Genomic DNA, 21,656 nt, shown 5'->3' on the forward strand with positions numbered 1-21,656 from the left:
AGCTCAGAGGTAGACTTGACAGTTCTTTTAAAAATGAAGAAATGAGTCTCTAGACTACAGTCTATGTTTTGGTAAATGCTTCCAAATCCAGGTTTTGGTATCTGTCTCCATTATTGTCTTACCGTTGATGCTCAGTGAACTTAAAACTCGTGTGTCAAAACAAAGCTCATTTCTCATACTAACGATGCCTTGGATTTTAAAATGAAATATTGTTTAATTTGCTTCAAGCTATTTATGCTCTCTGCTTACCTCTTGCAGTTCTTAAGACGTGAGCGCTGAATTCCTGCAAAACGAGATTTTCTTTTTTGTTGCCGGTCACCTTTGTTTTAATTGCTTCGTGATGAAGTCTTTCCAGTGCTGCAGGGGAATCATGAACTGATAAAATTAAACAGAATTGCTGGAGCATTTATCAGCCATTGGTTTTATTAAATCATGTCTCAGAAGGGCACCTTAAACATTGTGTCAAATGTACATTTGCAGTGTAATTGTAGCCACTGGTTTGGCCCTTCTCTGCGCTTGAGATTTCTGTTTACTTCCAAAGTGTGTGTAGAAATTCCTATAGATTGTAGTTGGTGAGCAAATCTCTTTTGCATCTTGATGTCTTTGATTGTCAACTGAATTTGCATGCACCAATGGCAAAAATAGCTCTAGGGCAGGAGTGGCTAACCTGTGACTCTACATGTGCTATTGGACTGCCGTTTCCATCATCTGCAGCCAGCACAGCCAGTGGTCAGGATGATAAGAGTTGTGATTCATCTGGCAGGCCACATGTAGCTACTCCTGGTGTAGAGGTTAAGAGCAAGCCTACACTGGGGGAGGAACCTTTTGTCCTGGAAGGCTCGATCTTTACCTCCCCAACACAGGACATCTGATGATGTCAGATGAACGATAGGTGGGCCGTTACGCCTGTCTTTCAAAATTAACCTATGGGGATAGGGGGAGGGGTCTGCTTCACCAATGTATTCGTCTCTGCTTATCAGTCCTCTCTTCAGCGGTATGAGCAAGCCTTACCCCTCAGTCATGAGTCCTGTGGAGGTATTGTAGAGAGGGTGCTTGGATATTAAGCAAGAGAGGGTGGAGATTAGGAAGCTGGAGGTAGGGGAGGGTCCTAGTGGGCTGGGGGAGAAGGATCTGGGATCCCAGGAAGAGACACGAGGTCTGAGTATAGTTTCAAGTTGGAGGAGGAGATCCAGGTTAAGTCCTGTTTTTTTGGCTGTGTGCCAGTTCTTGGTGGGGCAGGCTTAGCCATTGTAGAATTGCATCCATCAGTTGGTGTCACCCAGTGATGACAGTTGATTGGCAGGTGGGAAAATGGCCTTATGGGCCATCTTGGACCTCCATGGTGGTCCAAGATTATATTGCAGGCTGGTGGTTCCCCAACCCTGTCTTACAATGACAAGCAAATAAATATATTGTCAAAATGCACCTTTCCCATCAAACCTTGACTTAACTCCTTGCCGCTTACTGGAATTAAGGCTAAGTATCTGTGCTTGAACATCCATTTCCTGCTCCCTGGGACAGGGTCCTGCATTTTTACTTGTTTAAAATATCATAATCATTGTTGTTGGCATAATAATTTGACCAGAGGAGAAACTTGGAACACTGGGTACTGAGAATTCTGAGTAGTAGTTAAAATATATCATGGATTCTCTTCACAGGTTTCAGCAGTGGATTCCCTGGAGGGACCCCTTCTTCAGGTGGAGGGACTTAGCGACCTGAGACTGGAGCTTCACAGTAAGAAGATGAATATGCACTTGGTGCTAATAGACGAACTTCACCGCCATCTTTACATTAAATCCACCAATAGGGTTGGACAACGGAACAAAGAAAAATGGAAACAAAGGTTAGTGCATTCTGATGCAGTAGAGAAGGCTTTGTTCTTGTGATGAGCAGGACGTTGTTTGGGAAAGAGCTGTCTAGACTAAGTCAAACCTGAATAAATATTCAGTTGGTCAGAGAGAAACATGAGCTTGCTGGAGCTTTCAAGAGGCAATGTAGAAAAGCATTTTTTATGGCTGGCCAAGTGCTCTAGGACCATTTTAAGCTGTAAGATATTTGAAGACGATTTAATACCAAACTTAGGGATGCGGGTGGCTCTGTGGCCTAAACCACAGAGTCTAGGGCTTGCCGATCAGAAGGTCGGTGGTTCAAATCCCTGCAATGGGGTGAGCTCCTGTTACTCGGTCCCTGCTCCTGCCAACCTAGCAGTTTGAAAGCATGCCAAAGTGCAAGTAGATAAAGAGGTACCGCTCCGGCAGGAAGATAAATGGCATTTCCGTGCACTGCTCTGGTTCGCCACATGACCCAGAAGCTGTCTGCGGACAAACGCCGGCTCCCTCGGCCATTAAAGCGAGATGAGCCCCGCAACCCCAGAGTCATCCGCGACTGGACTTAATGGTCAGGGGTCCCTTTACCTTTACCTTTAATACCAAACTGGCACACTGGTCCATCTAGCCTAGTCCTGTCTATGAAAACCAGCAGAGGACTTCCAGGGTCTGGGGCAAACTTATTTTTTCATCCTTTTATTTGAGATATCAGGGAATGAAGCTGGGACCTTATGATTGACTGGTTATTTAATTTCTATACCTCTTAATATATTAAGAATATATCTAAGATGTGTACAGAAAACTGAAGAAACAACATCTGTATCTGAAGAAGTGTGCATGCACACGAAAGCTCATACCAAAATATAAACTTAGTTGGTCTTTAAGGTGCTACTGAAGGAATTTTTTTATTTTGAAGAAACAACAGACAGCTTAAACAAAATATTACAAAAATGCAGTTACATATATGTATAAATCAATGTCAATTCATTTTCCCCCTGACACACTCTCCCTCTCAGCCTCTGGGTTCTCACCCAGGGTCCATCAAACTCTCAGCTCACCCACAAAAGTCTCCTAATGAGAAGAGATCCTGGAAACAGTGTACATCACCCTAGTCTCTTACTCTAGACTTGCTTTTATGGGATGGTTCAAGGTGGATGGTACTGCCTCAGGCTCCCCACAGCTGTGTTCCATTCAGCTTCACTCTCCACACCCAGTTCCAGGTACAGCAGGTTTGCTGAGTTTCCCAGGGAATCAAAAGGATGGCAAGAGGTCACAGCTCACAGCCCTTCTTCACCCTCTGTCCTCTCTTCCTCCTCCTCCTCCTCCTCCTCCTCCTCCTCCTCCTCCTCCTCCTCCTCCTCCTCCTCCTCCAGCTGCTTTGCCACTGAGCCTTTTCTCTTTACTGTTTTAGTATCTATCCTATGATTATAAGAACATAAGTTAAGCCTGCTGGATCAGCTATCTAGTCCCACATCCTGTTCTCACAGTGATCAGCCAGATGCCTGCAGTCATGAGCACAGTAACTTTCTGCCAATCTGCAATTCCCAGCGACTGGTATTCAGATGCATAATGCCTCTTGACCCATAGCTGCCAAGTTATCCCTTTTTTAAAGGGATTTTCCCTTATGGTGAATAGGCTTCCTCGCGAGAAAAGGGAAAACTTGGCAGCTATGTCTTGACCGTGGAGGTAGAACAATAGCCACGGTGACTAGTACTGGTAGCTGTTAATAGCCTTGTCAATATAGACAATGCAGAACTGGACAATTTTCACTGAAAGAAAGCTTCAAAGTGAGAGCCCTCCTTCTCATTTTAATGGTCATGGGATTGAGAGGGGAGACAGGAAAATGACACACTGTAGATTCTGGTGCCTGAAATATCTGTTTCATGTCATCTGATGGTAAGACCAGTTCTGGTCATAGACCAGGATAATGGAGCTTTGTACCTGAATTGGGCACTTTTACTTTTGATTCAACCATGAGTGGGGAGCATCCATGGGTGAAGGATCTGCTTGGTGAAGAGCAGTAGTCTTCCCATTTGCACCTCCATTTGTTGACTATGTCTGCTTCAGGAGTTGATTTCAAGTTTCATTTTTCTCTACTACAGTTTGCTTGTGAAGGATGCCTCCCCTGTGCCTCTGCTCGATGTGACTAGCCTGTCTACTCCTCGCAAGTACCTTGACTCCTCTCAGTTCAGCACTTCTGGAAGCTCCAGTGGTGAGTGGCAAAATAATAAAAGACGTTTCCATATGCCTTTTTCGTTAAGTGTGTGTGTGGTTGAAGTAAGCAGGAATGGTTGAAGTAAGCATGAATATCAGGCCTGGAGACGACCCAAGCTGTAGTAAGGGGGTTGTGATATCAGTTTTCTAATCTCATGTGTTTGCTTACAGTCACGTTCAGTTGTGCTTACAAGGCTGCCCTCAGTACCAGGCATATAACAGGAGCAGCTACATATTAGGTGCAAATGCTACAATCCCAAACCATTGTTGTTAGTAGAACCCCCCCCCCCTTTTTTGGGGGGGAAGGGTGTGTGAGATGGAGAACCAATAGTGGAGAGGGGAGAAATGAACAGAACCTTAGTTAAAATTGTGGAATTCATAATTTCTGAGTAGAACATGCTTGGTGTGTGTGTGTGTTCCCAGTTTGCATCTGTTTTGGAGATGTTTTAAAGATGCTATTTTTTTCTCCCCCCCCCACTGGACTCCTTTGGGAGGAAGGGTGTGATATAAATTTAATAAACAAATAACTAAATAACAGTGGAGCACACTGCCACATCCTGGTTATTTTGTTGGTCCCTTTCTACTCTTTTTCCAGCCCCACAATACACTTCCCCCCCGCCCAATGGGATGAGCAGCACTGTATACAGTATAGCAGATGTGGATTCAGTATTGTATAGCATAGCATTGTAGATTTACTTAAGACATGATGATACTGGCTGGCTCATTTTCAGTCAATTTCCTAATAATCCCTTGCATGGATTTTGCCTTTTTGCTTTGCCACTTCACATTGATTTGATGTGTTCAGTGAGCTATACAGTGGTACCTCGGTTTATGAACACAATTGGTTCCGGAAGTCTGTTCATAAACTGAAGCGTCCATAAACTGAAGCGAACTTTCCCATTGAAAGCAATGGAAAGTGAATTAATCCGTTCCAGACGGTCCATGGAGTACTTAAACTGAAGCGTTCATAAACTGAAGCGAACTTTCCCATTGAAAGTAATGTAAAGTGGATTAATCCGTTCCAGACGGGTCTGCGGAGTACTCAACCTGAAGCGTACTTAACCCGAAGCATGGGTGTAATTGGTTCCGGAAGTCTGTTCATAAACTGAAGCGAACTTTCCCATTGAAAGTAATGGAAAGTGAATTAATCTGTTCCAGATGGGTCCGCGGCGTTCATAAACCGAAAAATCATAAACCGAGGTGTTCATAAACTGAGGTTCCACTGTATATAATATCTCTATATAGATTACTGCAATGTATTATACATAGGGCTGATTCTGAAGACAGTTCAGAAACTTCAGCAGGTGCAGAATTTGGCAGCCAGATGGCTCACCAGGGCAAGATGGTTTGAGCATATTACACTGATCTTGCCCCTATTGTGCTGGCTGTCAGTTCATTTCTGGTTCCAGTTCAAAGTGCTGGTTTTGAGCTATAAGCCTTAAACAGCTCAGGACTTCAATACCCCAAGGACCGCCTCTCCCCATATGAACCAAACCGGACCATTCAATCATCATCTGAGGCCCTTCTTTGTGTGCCTCCTCCACAAGAGGTTTGGAGGGTGACAGCACGAGAACAGGGCCTTTTCTTTGGTGGCTCCTTGTTTGTGGAATGCTCTCCCCAGGGAGGTTTACCTGGTGCCTTCATTATGTATCTTTAGGTGCCAGGCAAAATTGTTTCTCTGCAACCAGGCCTTGGGGTGATCATTATTCCACAACCCTTTATATTGGTTTGTTTTTATTTTATTTTGCCTTTTGTCTTCTCAGTTTCTATTTATATGTTGTGGACCACCCTGTAATCTTCAGATGAAGGGTGGTATATAAATTTAATTAATAACAACAGTAATCCCAGCCCTAAGATATCTTTTTTGATTAACCACTACCACTTCTGACCCTATCAATCTCTGTGTGTGAAATTTAGGGTTTTTGCCCCATTGAATTTCCTTCTTCATTTTGCTATTTTGTGTAAGGTAAATATTATGGAGCTGATTCCATGATTCAATTTTTTTGAGAGATTGTCCTTGCATATGATTGGGCAGAGTACTGTTTAGAAGTGGGAAAAGACAAGAAATTATTGAGAGTCTTTACAGTGCTCCTACCTATTTGCTTATTAGTGATGCAAATTGGTGCAAGGGAAAGTTCAGCAATGGGAATTCTGCCGGAGGTGGAGTTTCACGAACTCTCAAAGTAGCCCAGTGGGGCACCATGAACCTCTGTCCTTTGAGATAAAAAGATGCAGTAGAAGCAGGGCATAATACAGAGAAGCATAAATTATGCAGAGTGTGGCATAAAATTTTACTACCTGCTCATAAAAAGCAGGCAGCTAGTGAAATACACTCTGATAAATAGTAGCAAAATTTGATCACTCACATGACCATAAAAAAACAAGACCCAAGAGGGTGTTCCTTAGCTGATATATTCTTTGTGGTGATTTGGGCAGTGGGATGGGACTCGAGTGGTTTAATGCCGCCTTGCCTAAATGATGCATCATACACATCAGTCTGACATCGAATTAGAAAGTTGGTTTTTATGGGATGAATCATTGACTTGGGAAAGGACTTAGAGAAATCATTAGTTAGAGGGTGATTAATCTGCAGAGGTCAATGCTTTCTATTCCTAGGGTGTTAAAATTCTTTGTAAACACCTCTTGGTTCAGGTTTGTTTTGTTTATGCTTTGAAGTGGTGAAGACTGTTATTTTTTCCCCCCTGAACCAACTTGTATTGAAGCAGGAATATGCATGCATGGTCCAGAGCAGGGGTCCCCAGACTACGGCCCCCGGGCCGGATGCGGCCCAATTAGCCTCCCAATCCGGCCCGCGACGACCCCCGCCGCCCGCTGCCGCCGCCCGCTCTTACGGCGCGCGGCGCGACGGCGATCTTCAAAATCGGCAAAAAATCGCCGAAAATCCTTTGTGCGCATGCGTATGGGCCTCTCCCGACCCAGAAGAGGTCATTTCCGATGCACTTCCGGGTCGGGGGAGGCCCATACGCATGCGCACAAGCAATTTTCGGTGATTTTTTTCCGACCGTGTGCGTGTGCGCATGCGCACGGGCGCGCACTCCCCGCCCTCCGGCCCGCTGCGCGCGCACTCCCCTGGTCTCCGGCCCGCCACACGGTCGGCGCGGCGGGCACCGGCCCGAAGCCCGGTAAGTCTGGGGACCCCTGGTCCAGAGGATTTTTCTAAATTCTGGAGTGCCATTAAACCCCTAGTGTGCCCTACATATCTGTCTAGGTTGGTAAATTTTGGCAGGTGGGATAAGAAAAGAAGCAAGGGAATATCAGGTGGCAGAAAAGTTTTGAATAGGTGCCCCCTTTCCTAACATGGAAATGCAGCAGTGGCAATAAAGTTTGGCAGTTTAATTTCTGGCTGCTGTACATCTGTTAAAAGATATAGGAGTCCTTCCAGGAAATAGTTGTGTCACCAATGAGCACATACCCCCCAATCATAAAATAATGTTGTAGGAGAAAAAGGAAGAGATGTTGGGCTCAGGCCACTTTGCTGTTTCTATTCTCTGGGTAGTCATGGGACGAGGGGCTGGCCTGGGCTGCACGGCTCTGGACATTGGACCTGAGGTCTAGACCTAGATGCACCACTGCCATGGGGATATAATAACTGCCTCTTTAGTAATTCCCCCACCTCCATATTTTCCAGGGAGGGATATTAGCTTGACGGAGATCAAGGAAGATTTAGAGATGGATCCTGAGGAGAACAGCTCTATCTTTATGGGCATCCTCATCAAAGGCCTGGCCAAACTGAGGAAGATTCCAGAGACCGTGAAAGCCACCCAGGATCGCCTGGAGCAGGAGCTGAAGCAAATCGTCAAGAGATCTACCACTCAGGTGGCAGACAGTGGTTACCAGAGGGGAGAGAACATAGTCCAGGAAAACCAGCCGAGGTAAGAGCATTGCATTAAAGAAGGCCTCAAAATAAAGAGCATTCCTGGTGTTAATTCTCACCAGTTTTGCACATTCACTCATTTTAATATTGATGGTTATGCTGATTATTTCATGGTGTCCTGCATAAAGAATGGTTCTTGATTGTAGACTGGGCATATAGATTCTATATCTTTAGCATTGCCTCAAGCGATCTTAGCAAAATATATGCTAAATCTTTAAAATAAAATGTAATTAACTCTCAATATTGTGAGAGAAACATCTGAAAAAGTGATAGCATGGGTAGTAAAGGATTGAAAGGAAGAAGGTCAAATTTCATCTTTTCAACTCACAACTTTTTCACATTCAAAGACAACTATTGCAGAATAAGAATATTTTGAATAATAATGCAGCACGTCAACTGATCATAGTTCTGCATCTGCCATGTTCATGAAAATGACATGCAAGTTAAGTTAATTACCTACTGTAATGCAAGTTGTTTTTCACACATTGTGTCATGTATATAATTTCTGTTAATGTTTCAGTGTCTGCAGTTTCTCCCTTTCCCTTTTAAGAATAGGCAACTAGTATATTGCAGAGAGATCTTTCTATACAGAAGGTGTGAGAGAAGAGGAGCTGGATGACTGAGTTAATGGGTAGCCTGAAGCTGTTGATCCTGAAATGGTGGCTGTCTCATTTTATTCCAAGAAATGCCTCTTTAGGTACCAAGGTGCTGTCACACCAAGGTACCTTCAAGGGTTGATTCTGTTGTCTGTCTGTCTTGTCATCAAAGCATGTATCAATGCAGAGGGGCAGTTCTCAGACTTGAAAGGCTTATTGAGTCATTTTAGGCTGCATAAAGAACACAGTTTTTGGAACATGCCAAAAGTGCACCTACTCCACTGCAGCTTTCTCTTCCCTATCATGACCAGTCAGGTGCCTTTGAGCATCCTCAAGCAGGACACGAAGACACTAATCCTCCTTTGCTGTTTCTGCCCTGCAAGCAGCCAGCTTTTTGTGGCATACTGCCTGTGAACATGAAGGCTTCATTGGGGTGTTATGAATAGTAGAATCATAGAATAGAATCATAGAATCATAGAGTTGGAAGAGACCACAAGGGCCATCCAGTCCAACCCCCTGCCAAGCAGGAAACACCATCAAAGCATTCTTGACATATGTCTGTCAAGCCTCTGCTTAAAGACCTCCAAAGAAGGAGACTCCACCACACTCCTTGGTAGCAAATTCCACTGCCGAACAGCTCTTACTGTCAGGAAGTTCTTCCTAATGTTGAGGTGGAATCTTCTTGCTTGTAGTTTGAATCCATTGCTCTGTGTCCGCTTCTCTGGAGCAGCAGAAAACAACCTTTCACCCTCCTCTATATGACATCCTTTAATATATTTGAACATGGCTATCATATCACCCCTTCACCTTCTCTTCTCCAGGCTAAACATACCCAGCTCCCTAAGCCGTTCCCCATAAGGCATCGTTTCCAGGCCTTTGACCATTTTGGTTGCCCTCTTCTGGACACATTCCAGCTTGTCTGTATCCTTCTTGAACTGTGGTGTCCAGAACTGGACACAGTACTCCAGGTGAGGTCTGACCAGAGCAGAATACAGTGGTACTATTACTTCCCTTGATCTAGATGCTATACTCCTAATGATGCAGCCCAGAATTGCATTGGCTTTTAAAGCTGCTGCATCACACTGCTGACTCATGTCAAGTTTGTGGTCTACCAAGATTCCTAGATCCTTTTCACATGTACTGCTCTCAAGCCAGGTGTCTCCCATCCTGTATTTGCGCCTTTCATTTTTTTGCCCAAGTGTAGTACTTTACATTTCTCCTTGTTAAAATTCATCTTGTTTGCTTTGGCCCAGTTGTCTAATCTGTTAAGGTAACCGCAGATAGACCTTTCCTCCTCCGTGGGTTTGTCTAATCCTCCTTAAAAGCCATATGCACTAGTGTCCATCACCACATTTTTTGTTTATAACTAATATTTCAGAAGAGGTGGGTTTCATGAAACAAAATACCCTAACTATAAATGACCAGGGTGTTTTTACAATGAAAAAGCTAGACCCACTTCTGTAGGGAGGGAGTTGCACAATTTACGGGTTGCCACAGATAAAACATCTGCTGGGTCACCATTCCCTGCACTTGTGAGGGTGGTGGAACCCTCTATGCTGATCTTAATTATGTTTTGTGTGATGAACTACTTTATTTGTCTGTCCTAGGTATATTGCCAATCAAGTTTCAAAGGATGACCCCAAGCTCTGGTATTATATGAGTGGAAGAAAACATTCTGTAACCACTTTTTCAGAATTCTTAAAACATTTTTTTTTATGTGCTCTCCTATTTACCTTTATAAATCTCCAAATGTTTTAGCATTTCCTCACAGGGAAAGTGCTTCCACCTGTTGATCATTTTGGATGCCCTTTTCATACCCTTTATATTTCACTTGTGGGTGTTCAGATGAACAGGACTGCTTCAATTAATATTGGAATTGAAAGAAGCCAAAAGCTCCACAGGTGGGGAAGTTATTCCTCTCTCCCTCTTAGAACAATGAAGTCAGAAAAGCCTGGTAGAGAAGTGTGAATTGGCTAAATTATCATAACATGCCAAGGAGAGTCTCTTTACTGTTCTTAGCAACTGCCTTGTTTCCCCATCTCACATTTTTGACAACTTTGAATTTTGAAGAGGAGGAATTTGACTCTGAATGCTTGTTTCTTCCTTTAAAAGGCTCAGATTTTTTAGCTAAAGTTAGCCAAGAGCTTTGCAAATGTATGCTTTTGTGCTGATTTTTAAACATTTTCCCCTGCCATTTGTCTACCCTTCTGACTGCTGCTGTGTTGCTCTTTCCTGGAGCAGAATATTGTCTCATGGTTCTAACATGGGGGTAGGGGTGGGGGGAGCGGACAGCTGCTTGGACTAGAAGAGGCAGCTGTGACAAGTGTGCTGCCCTTATGTTAATGTTTTCTATGAAAGATAGGGAACTATGTGAGAAAACAGTTTTGAGAAAAGTTATTTAGAACTTTAAACAATCCAGAATATTTTGTGTATGCATATGTTTTAACAAGGCAGCCCTGTTTAGGGAAGCTTTTAATGTTTGATGGATTTCTGTATTTTAATATTTTGTTGGAAGCCGCCCAGAGTGGCTGGGGGAACCCAGCCAGATGGGCGGGGTATAAATAATAAATTACTACTACTACTACTACTACTACTACTACTACTACTACTACTACTACTTTGGGCCCACAAAAAACCTTGATAACACGGCTAGATGAAAAAGCTTTAAAAATATGAAAGATCAGCACCTAACAGAGCAAAAATCTCATGACAAATGGGGCAATATTTCATTGGCCTCCAAGACAATCAATCAAAAGGAGGGAGGGCCAGATACGTTTAATCCTTGTATGCTCAAACAGAGGGTGACAGTCAAGCTACTCGGTAGTCATCCTTGACTCACCTATGAATGGTTAAGGAAAGCTATCTGTAGTGAGGTCATGTGGGTATCTGACCTATAGGGATCTCATGGGACCCTCTTAGCATTATGTGAGTAGGCTACGTGTTTAAAAGGGGCAGGGTTGGATAAAGGATATAAAAGTGGGAATTCCTATATGAAAGGATTATGTCCCAGCATGGAATTCTGATCCTACTGGAAGGAGTTTCCAGCAAGAGGCAAGGTTTGTGAGTCAAGAGAGAGATCTCTAGGGCAGGCATCACTGCATCAAATAGAAGCAGAGTAATTGCTCTTGGAATCAAAGCTCAGTTGTGTCAAGTTTACGCTAAGGGTTTTTTGTTTCACCAGTGAAAGCTGAATTTGATATGTTAATGTTTCAAACTCGATAAGTTAAAACTTGAGCAGGGTGAACTAACACCCTCCTTGAATTTTTTAACAAGGGGTTTGGGTTTTTGGCCCTTGTGGCTAATGACCTCAAGACTTGGCAGGGTTTGAGTTTTAGATCATCTGTGAACCAGCACCCTGTGTAATGCCTCTAGGTATTTCGATAGGCAGTGAGCACATTGTCTGTCTGGCTTTCTGCTACTGTACTTAAAACCATAAAATTATTGGCGCCTAATAAAATGACTAATAAAATGTGACAGACCCAAAGGGGTCTTATCACCTTGCTGAGCTGAAATCCAGGCAGCTTATTAGCACTGCTCAGTTTGCTCCAGTCAAAAGGGTACTTCATGGTATTTCAGCCTGGTCAGTGTAGTAACTCTTTGGTACCCAGCAAACCTTTCTGGAAGGCTTCCAGATATGACCAACCTTTTGCCCCTGAGAAGGTTGTGAAAACAATTTGCCATACTGCCCTGGGGTCAGGGCATTTAAGGATGTTTCTGACCTATTCCTGCTGCAGCAGTATACTTTCCCTGCATAGAGATATGGAGGGGAAATGGTGTTTGGTTTGTGAACTTGACCTTAGTAGGGCAAATGCTGGTGTAGTGGCAGCCCCCTCTGATGGTAAGAGTACATGGTTCTGAACATCGGGCTCATTCTTTGCAGTCTGTGCTGATGGTTAGAAAACTCCTTTTCTCTCCTTCCTCTGGCAGCAAGCCTGTCTGCCCCCTCAGCATGAGCTCCTATTGTGATGTGTTTGTGGACTTTTAAATAGCAATGGTCTTCTCCCATTCTGCAGTGCGAGACTAGTACAGTGGTACCTAGGGTTACAGATGCTTCAGGTTACAGACGCTTCAGGTTACAGACTCCACTAACCCTGAAGTAGTACCTCGGGTTAAGAACTTTGCTTCAGGATGAGAACAGAAATCGCGTGGCGGCAGTGGGAGACCCCATTAGCTAAAGTGGTACCTCAGGTTAAGAACAGTTTCAAGTTAAGAATGGACCTCCAGAACGAATTAAGTTCTTAAGCTGAGGTACCACTGTAGGTGGATGTTTGTCTAACTTTTTTCAACCCATTTGTGCAGTATACAATCTGGTTGGGTGTAAGAAGACGGGCATTGAGGGAATGTGTAATCCATGGTGGTAGGCCATGTGCATGGAGTGCTTTTTAATTGGATCATTTCTGTTCTCTAATTCTGTGTCTGAAGTCCAGTCCCACCAGATCTATATTGTTTATGTCACTTTGGGTTTCGGGAAGTAAGTTCACCTTTGGTTTTCATTGTTCTCATTAGCAAGTGTTAAAACCATTTTATGAGGCCAGCTTCCCTTTTTATTTGCTTTCAGTGTGAAGGGACAGTAATTTATAAAGTTTACATGGTTGAAAATCAGTTGCACACCTCTGCTCCTCTACCAGTTAAGAACAATGTAGAGGTCTTCTTGCATATAAAAGTGAGAAGCCAAAATGCAAAGAAAAAAAGGAAATAAAAGCAATTTCAAAGGTAATATCTTTAGATATTTCACAGTACCACATACTTATTAAGAACAATTATTAAAACAATCCATCTCCATTAGCCATAAGATTAATTTTGACTTGCCAAATATATTTATACCATATGGTCTTTGCTGTTGACTCATATTTAAATAGCTTTCAGAAAAAGTGTAGAATTTGCAAAATTCACTGTGGCTGCTGATTAATTTCTGAAGCTACTCAAAGACATTGTTCTGCCTTAGAAATTTCTCAATTTTGGGGAGGGGTGCCGGGGGGGGGGGGAAAGAATGGGGAAAGTCCCATTGGGCAAGTGGATGCCCTTTGCTGATAAGGTTCAAAAGATTGCAAAATTTAGCAAAATTAATGTTTATATAGACTTTTTTTTAAGTTTCAATATTGTGTTTCAGAGTTACAGGATGTACATTTCACGGGAAAGGCTCTGTAGATGTGTGAGAGATACATTTTTAAGGATGCACAGTTTTAAAAATCTCATGTATATATCTGGGGGGGGGGGGGGTTGTAGTGTGTGAAGAAGCAGTGTTCAGAGTGCCCCATGATGGCCCCATAATTTAGTTCCTTGCAGCCTGGAGAGGCTGGATGACTTCATGAGTTTGAAGGGGTTGGAAAGTACACAAGTTGCTCATGTCCCCTGCTCTGGGGGGACCTGAGTTTAGTCCTGAGAGCACCATCATTTTAAATAGGGACAGTTCTTCCAGCCTGTGCTCAAAGGATAACCATTATCCAGATGCATCAACCAAATTCTTTGCAACTTGTGTAAACTTTTTGTTACTTTGTCAATTTGAGTTATGTGCCCTTTTCCAACTTTTGCTGAGGAAGGTTAGCCTGATCCAGAAAAGCATGTTGATGAATGCAGCGTGCGTGAATCACCATTGGTGACCTCGTTCAAGTATCAGCAGTCATATTGCATCATGCTATGTCCACTTACTGCCCAAACATGAGCGGCCTCGGGGCCTGTGTCACTTTCTGTCGACATATTTACTGTGTTTTTGTGGTGATGCTCTGAACTTGGACTGTCAAACTGCCCAAGTGGACCTTTGTCGGTGTAGGCAGATGTGCTGTGGAGGTCACTCGTCCTTAAAAGAAATAAACAAGTGCCACTGGGTAGGCAAAAGAGAAGGAAATGCTGCTTTTTACAGAAGCCTTTTGTTCCCTTCTGCACCCCAACTGCATTTGGTCTTCGGTCACCTTGTCTCAAAAATGAACAATCATACCCTAGGCCAACCCCATCTCTCACCACCAAAGGAACACAAGCAAACAACAGAGAACCTGCACAAGCAACGCTGACAAACCCCCCACATCTATGAAGTAAAATAGAAACATCATCACCCAAACCCACCCCCATCCACCTTCCCCCCCATCTACCTCTTTTCCCCCTTTCCCTCCCAATGTCTCAATAAATGAAACTGATCTGTAAAAATGTTATGAGAGACATTGCACATATTTCTGTAAACCAAGAAAATCCTTAATAAAATCTAAAAATAAAAAAATAAAAAATAAAAAACCAACTGTTTCTTGCATACTGTATATATAAAAAATGGAATAACAGATTTAGAAAAGGTCCAGAAAAAAGGGACTACAAAATTAAGCCACAAGGTTTAGAGGCATTTCACTATGGAGAGTGTTGGGATAAAGTGAGAACAATAACAATAATAAGCTTGGCCGTAGTTCAGAGCTGCAGGATTTATACTCTAAAGTCTGGAGTACAGTAATAAATGTTCTGACAACACAAGCTTATGGCATCGGGGTGTGACCAAACAGAGGGAGAAGGCTGCTGTACTGGTAAATCAAAACAATATTTGGAGCAGTTTCTTGCAAGTAAAAGTTACAGTTCAGATTGCTCAAATTGCCTTCTTATTACTACAGCCAATTAAAATAAAGGCCTATGTGATTTGCGTACCTCCAAGCAGTTGTACATTGAAACATCTGAACTAATGTTGGATGCAATTCTTCTTTATGCCCACAGTTCACTGTCTTTACGATTAGCCACAATAATATTGAAGCCAGGAGTCTCACGCTCCATTGTAAACCATTTCTGTTACCTTGCATTTTGCATCTGTCCATCTAACAATGTAAGCAGCAACAGACACTGGAAAGTAATGTTGAATTTTCAGTGTGGCAAGTTGCTGCCTTGGCCACAGAACAGTTATGGGTTTTGCCATGGTACATTAGTTACAATAACTGGACCATTAAAAAGGCATAGGGACAGTTAATGAGAGAGCCATTTTGATTAGAATCTAGCAATAAGCACCTGGTGTATAATAGGATATCTTGGTAATTGGTACAGTTGATGAGGCTTGAGGTTTTTTGAATTTGCATGTTTGGTTTTAAGGCTCCTCCCCAGATGTTTCTATGGAGATGCCATATAAAAGAGCAAATGGAATTTCTTCAGTTCCAGTGTAAGAACGTTAAGTACTTTCAAACACTGAACTCTCTTCATAAACCATAAGCATAACATTTATTGCATTTGACCAACTTTTCCTGTTATTTAAAAATGCTTTGAGATGGTATGAAGCAACAATAAGTTATGCATAGAACTGTGTACATGAAAGTCCGGAAATGTTTTATTTGGGTAGGAGGGTGGGATGAGTTTTGTGTGTGATAGAGAGAGACTTTTTCTAATGAAAAATCTGATTTATTGAATTAGTCTTCAGACTATATAAAGAAGCACAGATAGTTTGCAGTAGATGGATTCATAATTACATACATCAAATAATTAAACTTAAAAACTCAGTTTCAAAATGTCAATGGTATAAGAAAACACATACATACACTTAAGAGCTACTCTCTCTTTAAGAATGATGAATGAAATGCTCCATAAGGCAAGGTGTTAAAATTTGTTGTTAGCTGCCTGTTAGCCCTTCAGTTTGCTTTGTAATAATTATATACAACAATCTTAAGTTTGGCAACAATCTAAAGTTAGGCAACTAAAATTCCCATATACTATGAGCATGTATGACTCTCAAATCCTCTTGCTGGTTTTAGAGTCTTCCATCTTCTGCAGCATGCAAAATAAATTAATCAGTGCTCGAAAATGTACACACATGTGAAAGAGCAGAGAAGCTTATTTTGGTCTCTGAAGTCTGTCGGAAGAAAAATGAAAGTGAACTCAGACATTTATATACTTGAAATGTTCATAAATATACCAAAGAGTGCATTTTTGTATGCCAAATTATACATAATGTGACAGGATGATTAGATAGCTGTGTAGTAAGGCGGCTATATTCATTTGTGTTATATTCCTTAAGTAGCAAAGTAAATTTAGATTTGATCAGGAAAGAAACATTGCATAACACACACACACACACACACACACACACACACACACACACACACACACACACAGTTTTGTCTGGGTGGGTGGAGTGGAAAGGAAGAAAAAGTCTGGCTTCAGAATTTCTCCATACTACAGAAACTGCTTTTTAGCAGCATGCACAGCTTCTCATTTCCTCCAGCTGAAGTCTATTAGCAAACACCTAGAACTTCCAATTCAAGATGAGCCAGCAGAGGAGAAATTGGCTATTAAAACAACTGATGCGATTCATTGTTTTTTGACACCCTTAATCAATGATGGCCAGTGATGGTCTGTGTTTGGTGCATGTGCCTATTTTTCTGACTCTGGTCTAGGAGCTGGAAGTGTGCATTTTGCCTCATAAACTGACTCCATCACAAGTTGTCAAGCTCCCCAATGCCGTTGGCTCCATCTAATACTAAGGACTTCAAGCTTAATGAGCATGTGCATTCAAGCGTTACATGAAAAACCTAAAGAGAAAATTTCACTGAATATCTCCACAAAAATTTCCATCTTGCTTTGGGTTGGCTTTTCACCATCTTGTGTCAATGCCCAGGTCACTGCTTGGAGTTGGGGGTCATGACAGGACTTCCTTAATGCTGCTTTATTTATTTAGTGTCCTTGAAATGTGAACAGTATTAAGTGATGAATTATATGTTTTTTCTCATTTCTCTAAATGATCTTTAGATTACTTCTGGAACTCCTGGAGCTTCTCTTTGATAAGTTCAATGCTGTTGCTGCTGCTCATGCTGTTGTCCTGGGCCATCTTCAGCAGACTGTGGCTTCTCCCTCCAGTCAGTATGATGGCGATATCAAGTTATATGACATGGCGGATGTGTGGGTAAAGATTCAGGATGTCTTGCAGGTAAGAACTTTAGATGTGTATACACACCTGGTTTGGAGTGCTGGGTTTTTGTTTTTGAAGCAGAAGCTTTGGAATTTTCACATCTGCCTTTCCTTGTGGACCAGTGATAGGGATCCAGTGTACAAGAGCAGGATTTTATTGGTTTTTAAATAATAGTGAAGATGACGGGCTGAGCTATATAAGCCACAGAGATGCCTTTAAGAAACCCCAGCATCCTTGTGGTGAATCCCTCCCTCTGCAATGTTTAGGAATACCTACGAATGTAAGAAGAGCTTGCTCAATCAGGCCAGTGGCCCATTTAATCCAGAATCCTGTTCTCATGGTGGCCAACCAGATGCCTGTGGGAAACCAGCAAGCAGGATTCAAGCACAAGACCACTTTTCCCTCCTGTGGTTCCCAGCAACTGGTATTCAGAAGCATTGCTGCCTCCAAATGTAGTGGCAGAGCATAGCCATTGATCAACTTGTGCTATGACTTGTTGCCTTTAGGTTGTGAACATATCTGCCACCATTCTGCTGGTTGGAGACATGGAAACTTAACCATGTGATGATGTCACATTCTTGGTAGTTAGGATAATCCCAAGACTAAGTGATAGTTGCTGAACAAATAAGCTCACATATGTTTGTTCACTTGATTTGATATATGCTAATTGGCTTGCTTTGATGCTATATTTATCTGTAGGCTTGAGACGCTTGATTATTGGTCTAGGGCAGTGATGGCCAAACTTGTCCCTCCAGCTGTTTTGGGACTACAGTTCCCATCATCCCTGACCACTGGTCCTGTTAGCTAGGGATGGTGGGAGTTGTAGTCCCAAAACAGCTGGAGGGACAAGTTTGGCAATCACTGGTCTAGGAAAATAAGCTATCTGTAGTACTTGGATATTTGCCACCCATGCCTTCAATGGCAGGTGGACCAATGGGAAGTTCTGGCCAAAATGATGCATGCTGGGCTCTTTTGTACAGGCAATCCTTGTTTTGCACTGGGGTAAATGGAATACGCAAGATAACAAAGCGTACAGTATGAGCAAATCAAAACATTCTAGCAGTGCTTCCCTTAGAACACTCCCAAATACAATTCTGGGTCCCATGGTGGAATCTCATGTAATTTACAAGCTGACACCTTGTAGACCCAAGTCTCTGTGTGTCTGGACCATAGGAATTAAATGAGCATTGCAGATGCCATCTTACATGTGGATATGTGCCCTGGGATGCCTCCTATGATGTAACTTGCATTCACCAAGCACTGTAAATGTACATGATGTAGCTGTTGTAGGGGGTAGAATGTTCAAGTTTTCGAGAGTCTTAAATGTTGAAAACTGTCCTTGATGACACTGTTCTGGTTTGCATTCTGTGCACAAAGTCTTTTGCATGTTTTTCTGAAATAAAGTTTAGAATGTGGAGAGTTCTGTCTTCTTTAAAACTGACTGAGGTCCCAAGTGTTTTAATGCCCTCAATGTCTTCCTTTGCTTTGTCCTAACATCTGAAGAGCATGAGGGAAATGCTTGCTAAGTTATCAAATGTTGCATAAGCAGATTTCAACCTTCTTGTACTTGAAGGTGGGACTGCCTCTATCTCTTGTAAAAATGCCGTAGTTCAAAAACATCTGTCTCTTTCTGTCATCATGCCTCAGGTATAGCTGCTGGATAGATTCCTGCTGGGACTTCCAGTGGAGAATTGATTTGGGCTCTTTTCCAAAATGGTTCCTGCAGATATCCTGTATGGGTCTGGCCAGTCTTTTCCTTAAATACAAGGGCATAACTGAACCAAGACAACAAAGGGGCATACAACCAAATATCCCAATGGGTTACATCCTGTATAGGTATCATTGTTCATATGCTTCACATCATGAATGTAACACCTGTGGCTTTTCTCATTGTGGCCACAACCACTGGCTGTGCTGACTGGGATGGATGGAAGTTGGGAGTTCATCAAAATTAGGAGGGGCACAGCTTCCCCTTTCCTGCCTTTCATGAGTATCTGGTCAATGGCTAGAAAGATATGCAGTGAAATTGATACCAGAGGCATACTGTCTCCAATACTGGAGGTACATGTACCCTGTTTCTCATATTTTAAGACATACCCATAAAATAAGCCATAGCAGGATTTTTAAGCATTCAAGGAATATAAGCCATACCCCGAAAATAAGACATAGTGATAGGCGCAGCAGCATTGCCGGCCGCGGCAGGAGGAGGAGGAAAAAAATAAGGCATCCCTTGAAAATAAGCCATAGTGTGTTTTTTTGAGGAAAAAATAAATATAAGACGTGTCTTATAATATGAGAAACACGGTAGTACAAAGTGGAACTGCAGAATCTTGATTTTGGCCAGTGCCCTATCCCCTTGACCCCCAATGGTCCACTCTGAAGCCAGAGAGACCCTTAGAATAGCACATCATTTCTTGCAGCAAAACAACTATATTATTCTAATGCGGAACTGTTAGCTTTGTTTTGAGCACTCATAATTTGAGGAGAACCTTAACTCTTTTAAAAGTGAGAGTACCGTAAAGCATAGCTCAGACTTGTGAGATTGGTTTTGTGGGTGTCTGAATCGTTCCCAAACACTGATGTGTTGATGCATTTTGTGAGCAGATGGGGAGTAGTGGGCAGAAATTGGGTGAAGAAGCAATTGTCAAGATTAGTGCAATCACGCCTACGTGGTGTGCCGTGTGCTTTACCTCATGGCTGTGTTCCTTCAGCTTTGAGATTGTCTGTTGCAAGAGATATCTTGACCTATTAATACCCATTTTATTTTTGTAACTGTTTTTAAGTGGAGGGCTTTAGTAGTGGAAGAAACCTTAGAGTGCCTTTAAATCAAATAAATAATGAAGGTTTTAACTGAGTAACTAACAGATGGGGGAAATAATATTAGGATGAAGGAAAGGGAAACCAAGGTATTGATGCTGTTAAAAATGAATGGAGCTTTTCCATCTCCCTTCTCTTTTTGTACCTTTTAATCCTCTGTGTCCTACACATCCAAGTGTGCAGTCATTTTAGAAGGAATGTTTGTGGGACCGTCCTTCTTTTTTTATTTTCTCTTTTATAGAACACTAGGTTAAATGCTTTCCAGAGTAGGCATGTTGGGTGTGCCTCATCGTTGAGACTTGGGAAGCTTGGTAAGCATTCTTTTAAAAGCAGGCAGATGAGAACTGATCTTCTTGATGTGTGTCTATTTTTGTTTGTCTGAAAATGTTTTTATTTTATAGCTAGTGGCAGATGGATTTGGGGCAACAGCTAATTAAATCTAAGCCCCTGTAAGTCTGGTTGATTTCAAGATTTAAGTATGTCAAGATAGGGTTGCCATGTTTTGAAGAGCAGAAAAGAGGACACATTTGCCAACTTCTAGTTTTAACTATGCATTTCTTTGACGACTGTCATTTTACATACCCCTGAGAAAGAGGACATGTCCTGGAAAAAGAGGACATATGGCAACCCTTTGTGGCACAACTGTTGTGCAACTAAGGAGGAGGAGCAACATCTCCTCGCAGAGATTTATCTTGGGAGTTTCACTGTGATTTGCCTCAGATCACATAGTCTGCCTTTCCTAACATTAAAATAAAAGGTGCAGTAACTTGCCTTTTATTCTGAGCAAATGTTCCTATGTGTTTGCAGCAGCCTCTCAGGTGCATCTGCACTCTCTAGTAACAGAGACATTAGATTTCTCTCTCTGACATTTTAGGCATGTTACTAATTTAGTTCTTTAATTTAGCAGTTCGTTGAGAGCATAATTACTGAAGTACTAAATATTTGATTGAAAAGAACAATAAGACACCTCCAGTTAAAGATGTAATAGCACGTATAAGCTACTCCAGGATAAAATGATTAATGGAGTTGTAGGCTCTTTTGGCACAATTAAGGTACTTCTCTGAAATTTTTTGCATGCCAAGTTGCAGAAAGTGCTGCTGTTTCAGGTGGTGTTTGGGGGAAGAAGGATCAGATGCAGCACAGACTCAGCTTCTTGCTGAATCTGGATTTGTCTACAACAGGGTGAGGGGGTTGCTGTGTCCCTCATTGCTTAGGGGTTTACACGTTAACAACAAAATCTTGAACTTAGTTGAGTAGGTAATGGGCAGGCAGTGCAGCACTTTCAACCCTGGTTTATATGTATAAACCTGGGTATCCAATGGTGCACTCCAGCAACTGCATTTTGCACTACCTGCAACTTCCAAACTAGGTATAAGAGTAACCCCACATACAGTGAATTATCAGTGTTTGCCCAGGCCTGTCCTGCATAAAATGACCCTTAACCAACT

The 21,656-nt window shown here is 42.3% G+C and overlaps 1 protein-coding gene across 1 annotated transcript in view; it reads left to right on the forward strand.

Moving 5' to 3' along the window:
* The window catches only part of EXOC4 (exocyst complex component 4), a 390,546-nt gene that overhangs the window by 45,047 nt on the left and 323,843 nt on the right, over positions 1-21,656 (forward strand). The window contains exons 4-7 of the mRNA XM_035126670.2: positions 1,659-1,843; positions 3,929-4,038; positions 7,690-7,933; positions 17,232-17,409. Coding sequence (XP_034982561.1) covers positions 1,659-1,843; positions 3,929-4,038; positions 7,690-7,933; positions 17,232-17,409 — 717 coding nt within the window. The remainder of the gene's footprint in view (positions 1-1,658; positions 1,844-3,928; positions 4,039-7,689; positions 7,934-17,231; positions 17,410-21,656) is intronic.

The sequence above is a fragment of the Zootoca vivipara genome, chromosome 10 (assembly GCF_963506605.1).
Source record: "Zootoca vivipara chromosome 10, rZooViv1.1, whole genome shotgun sequence".
Taxonomy (NCBI): Eukaryota; Metazoa; Chordata; class Lepidosauria; order Squamata; family Lacertidae; genus Zootoca; species Zootoca vivipara.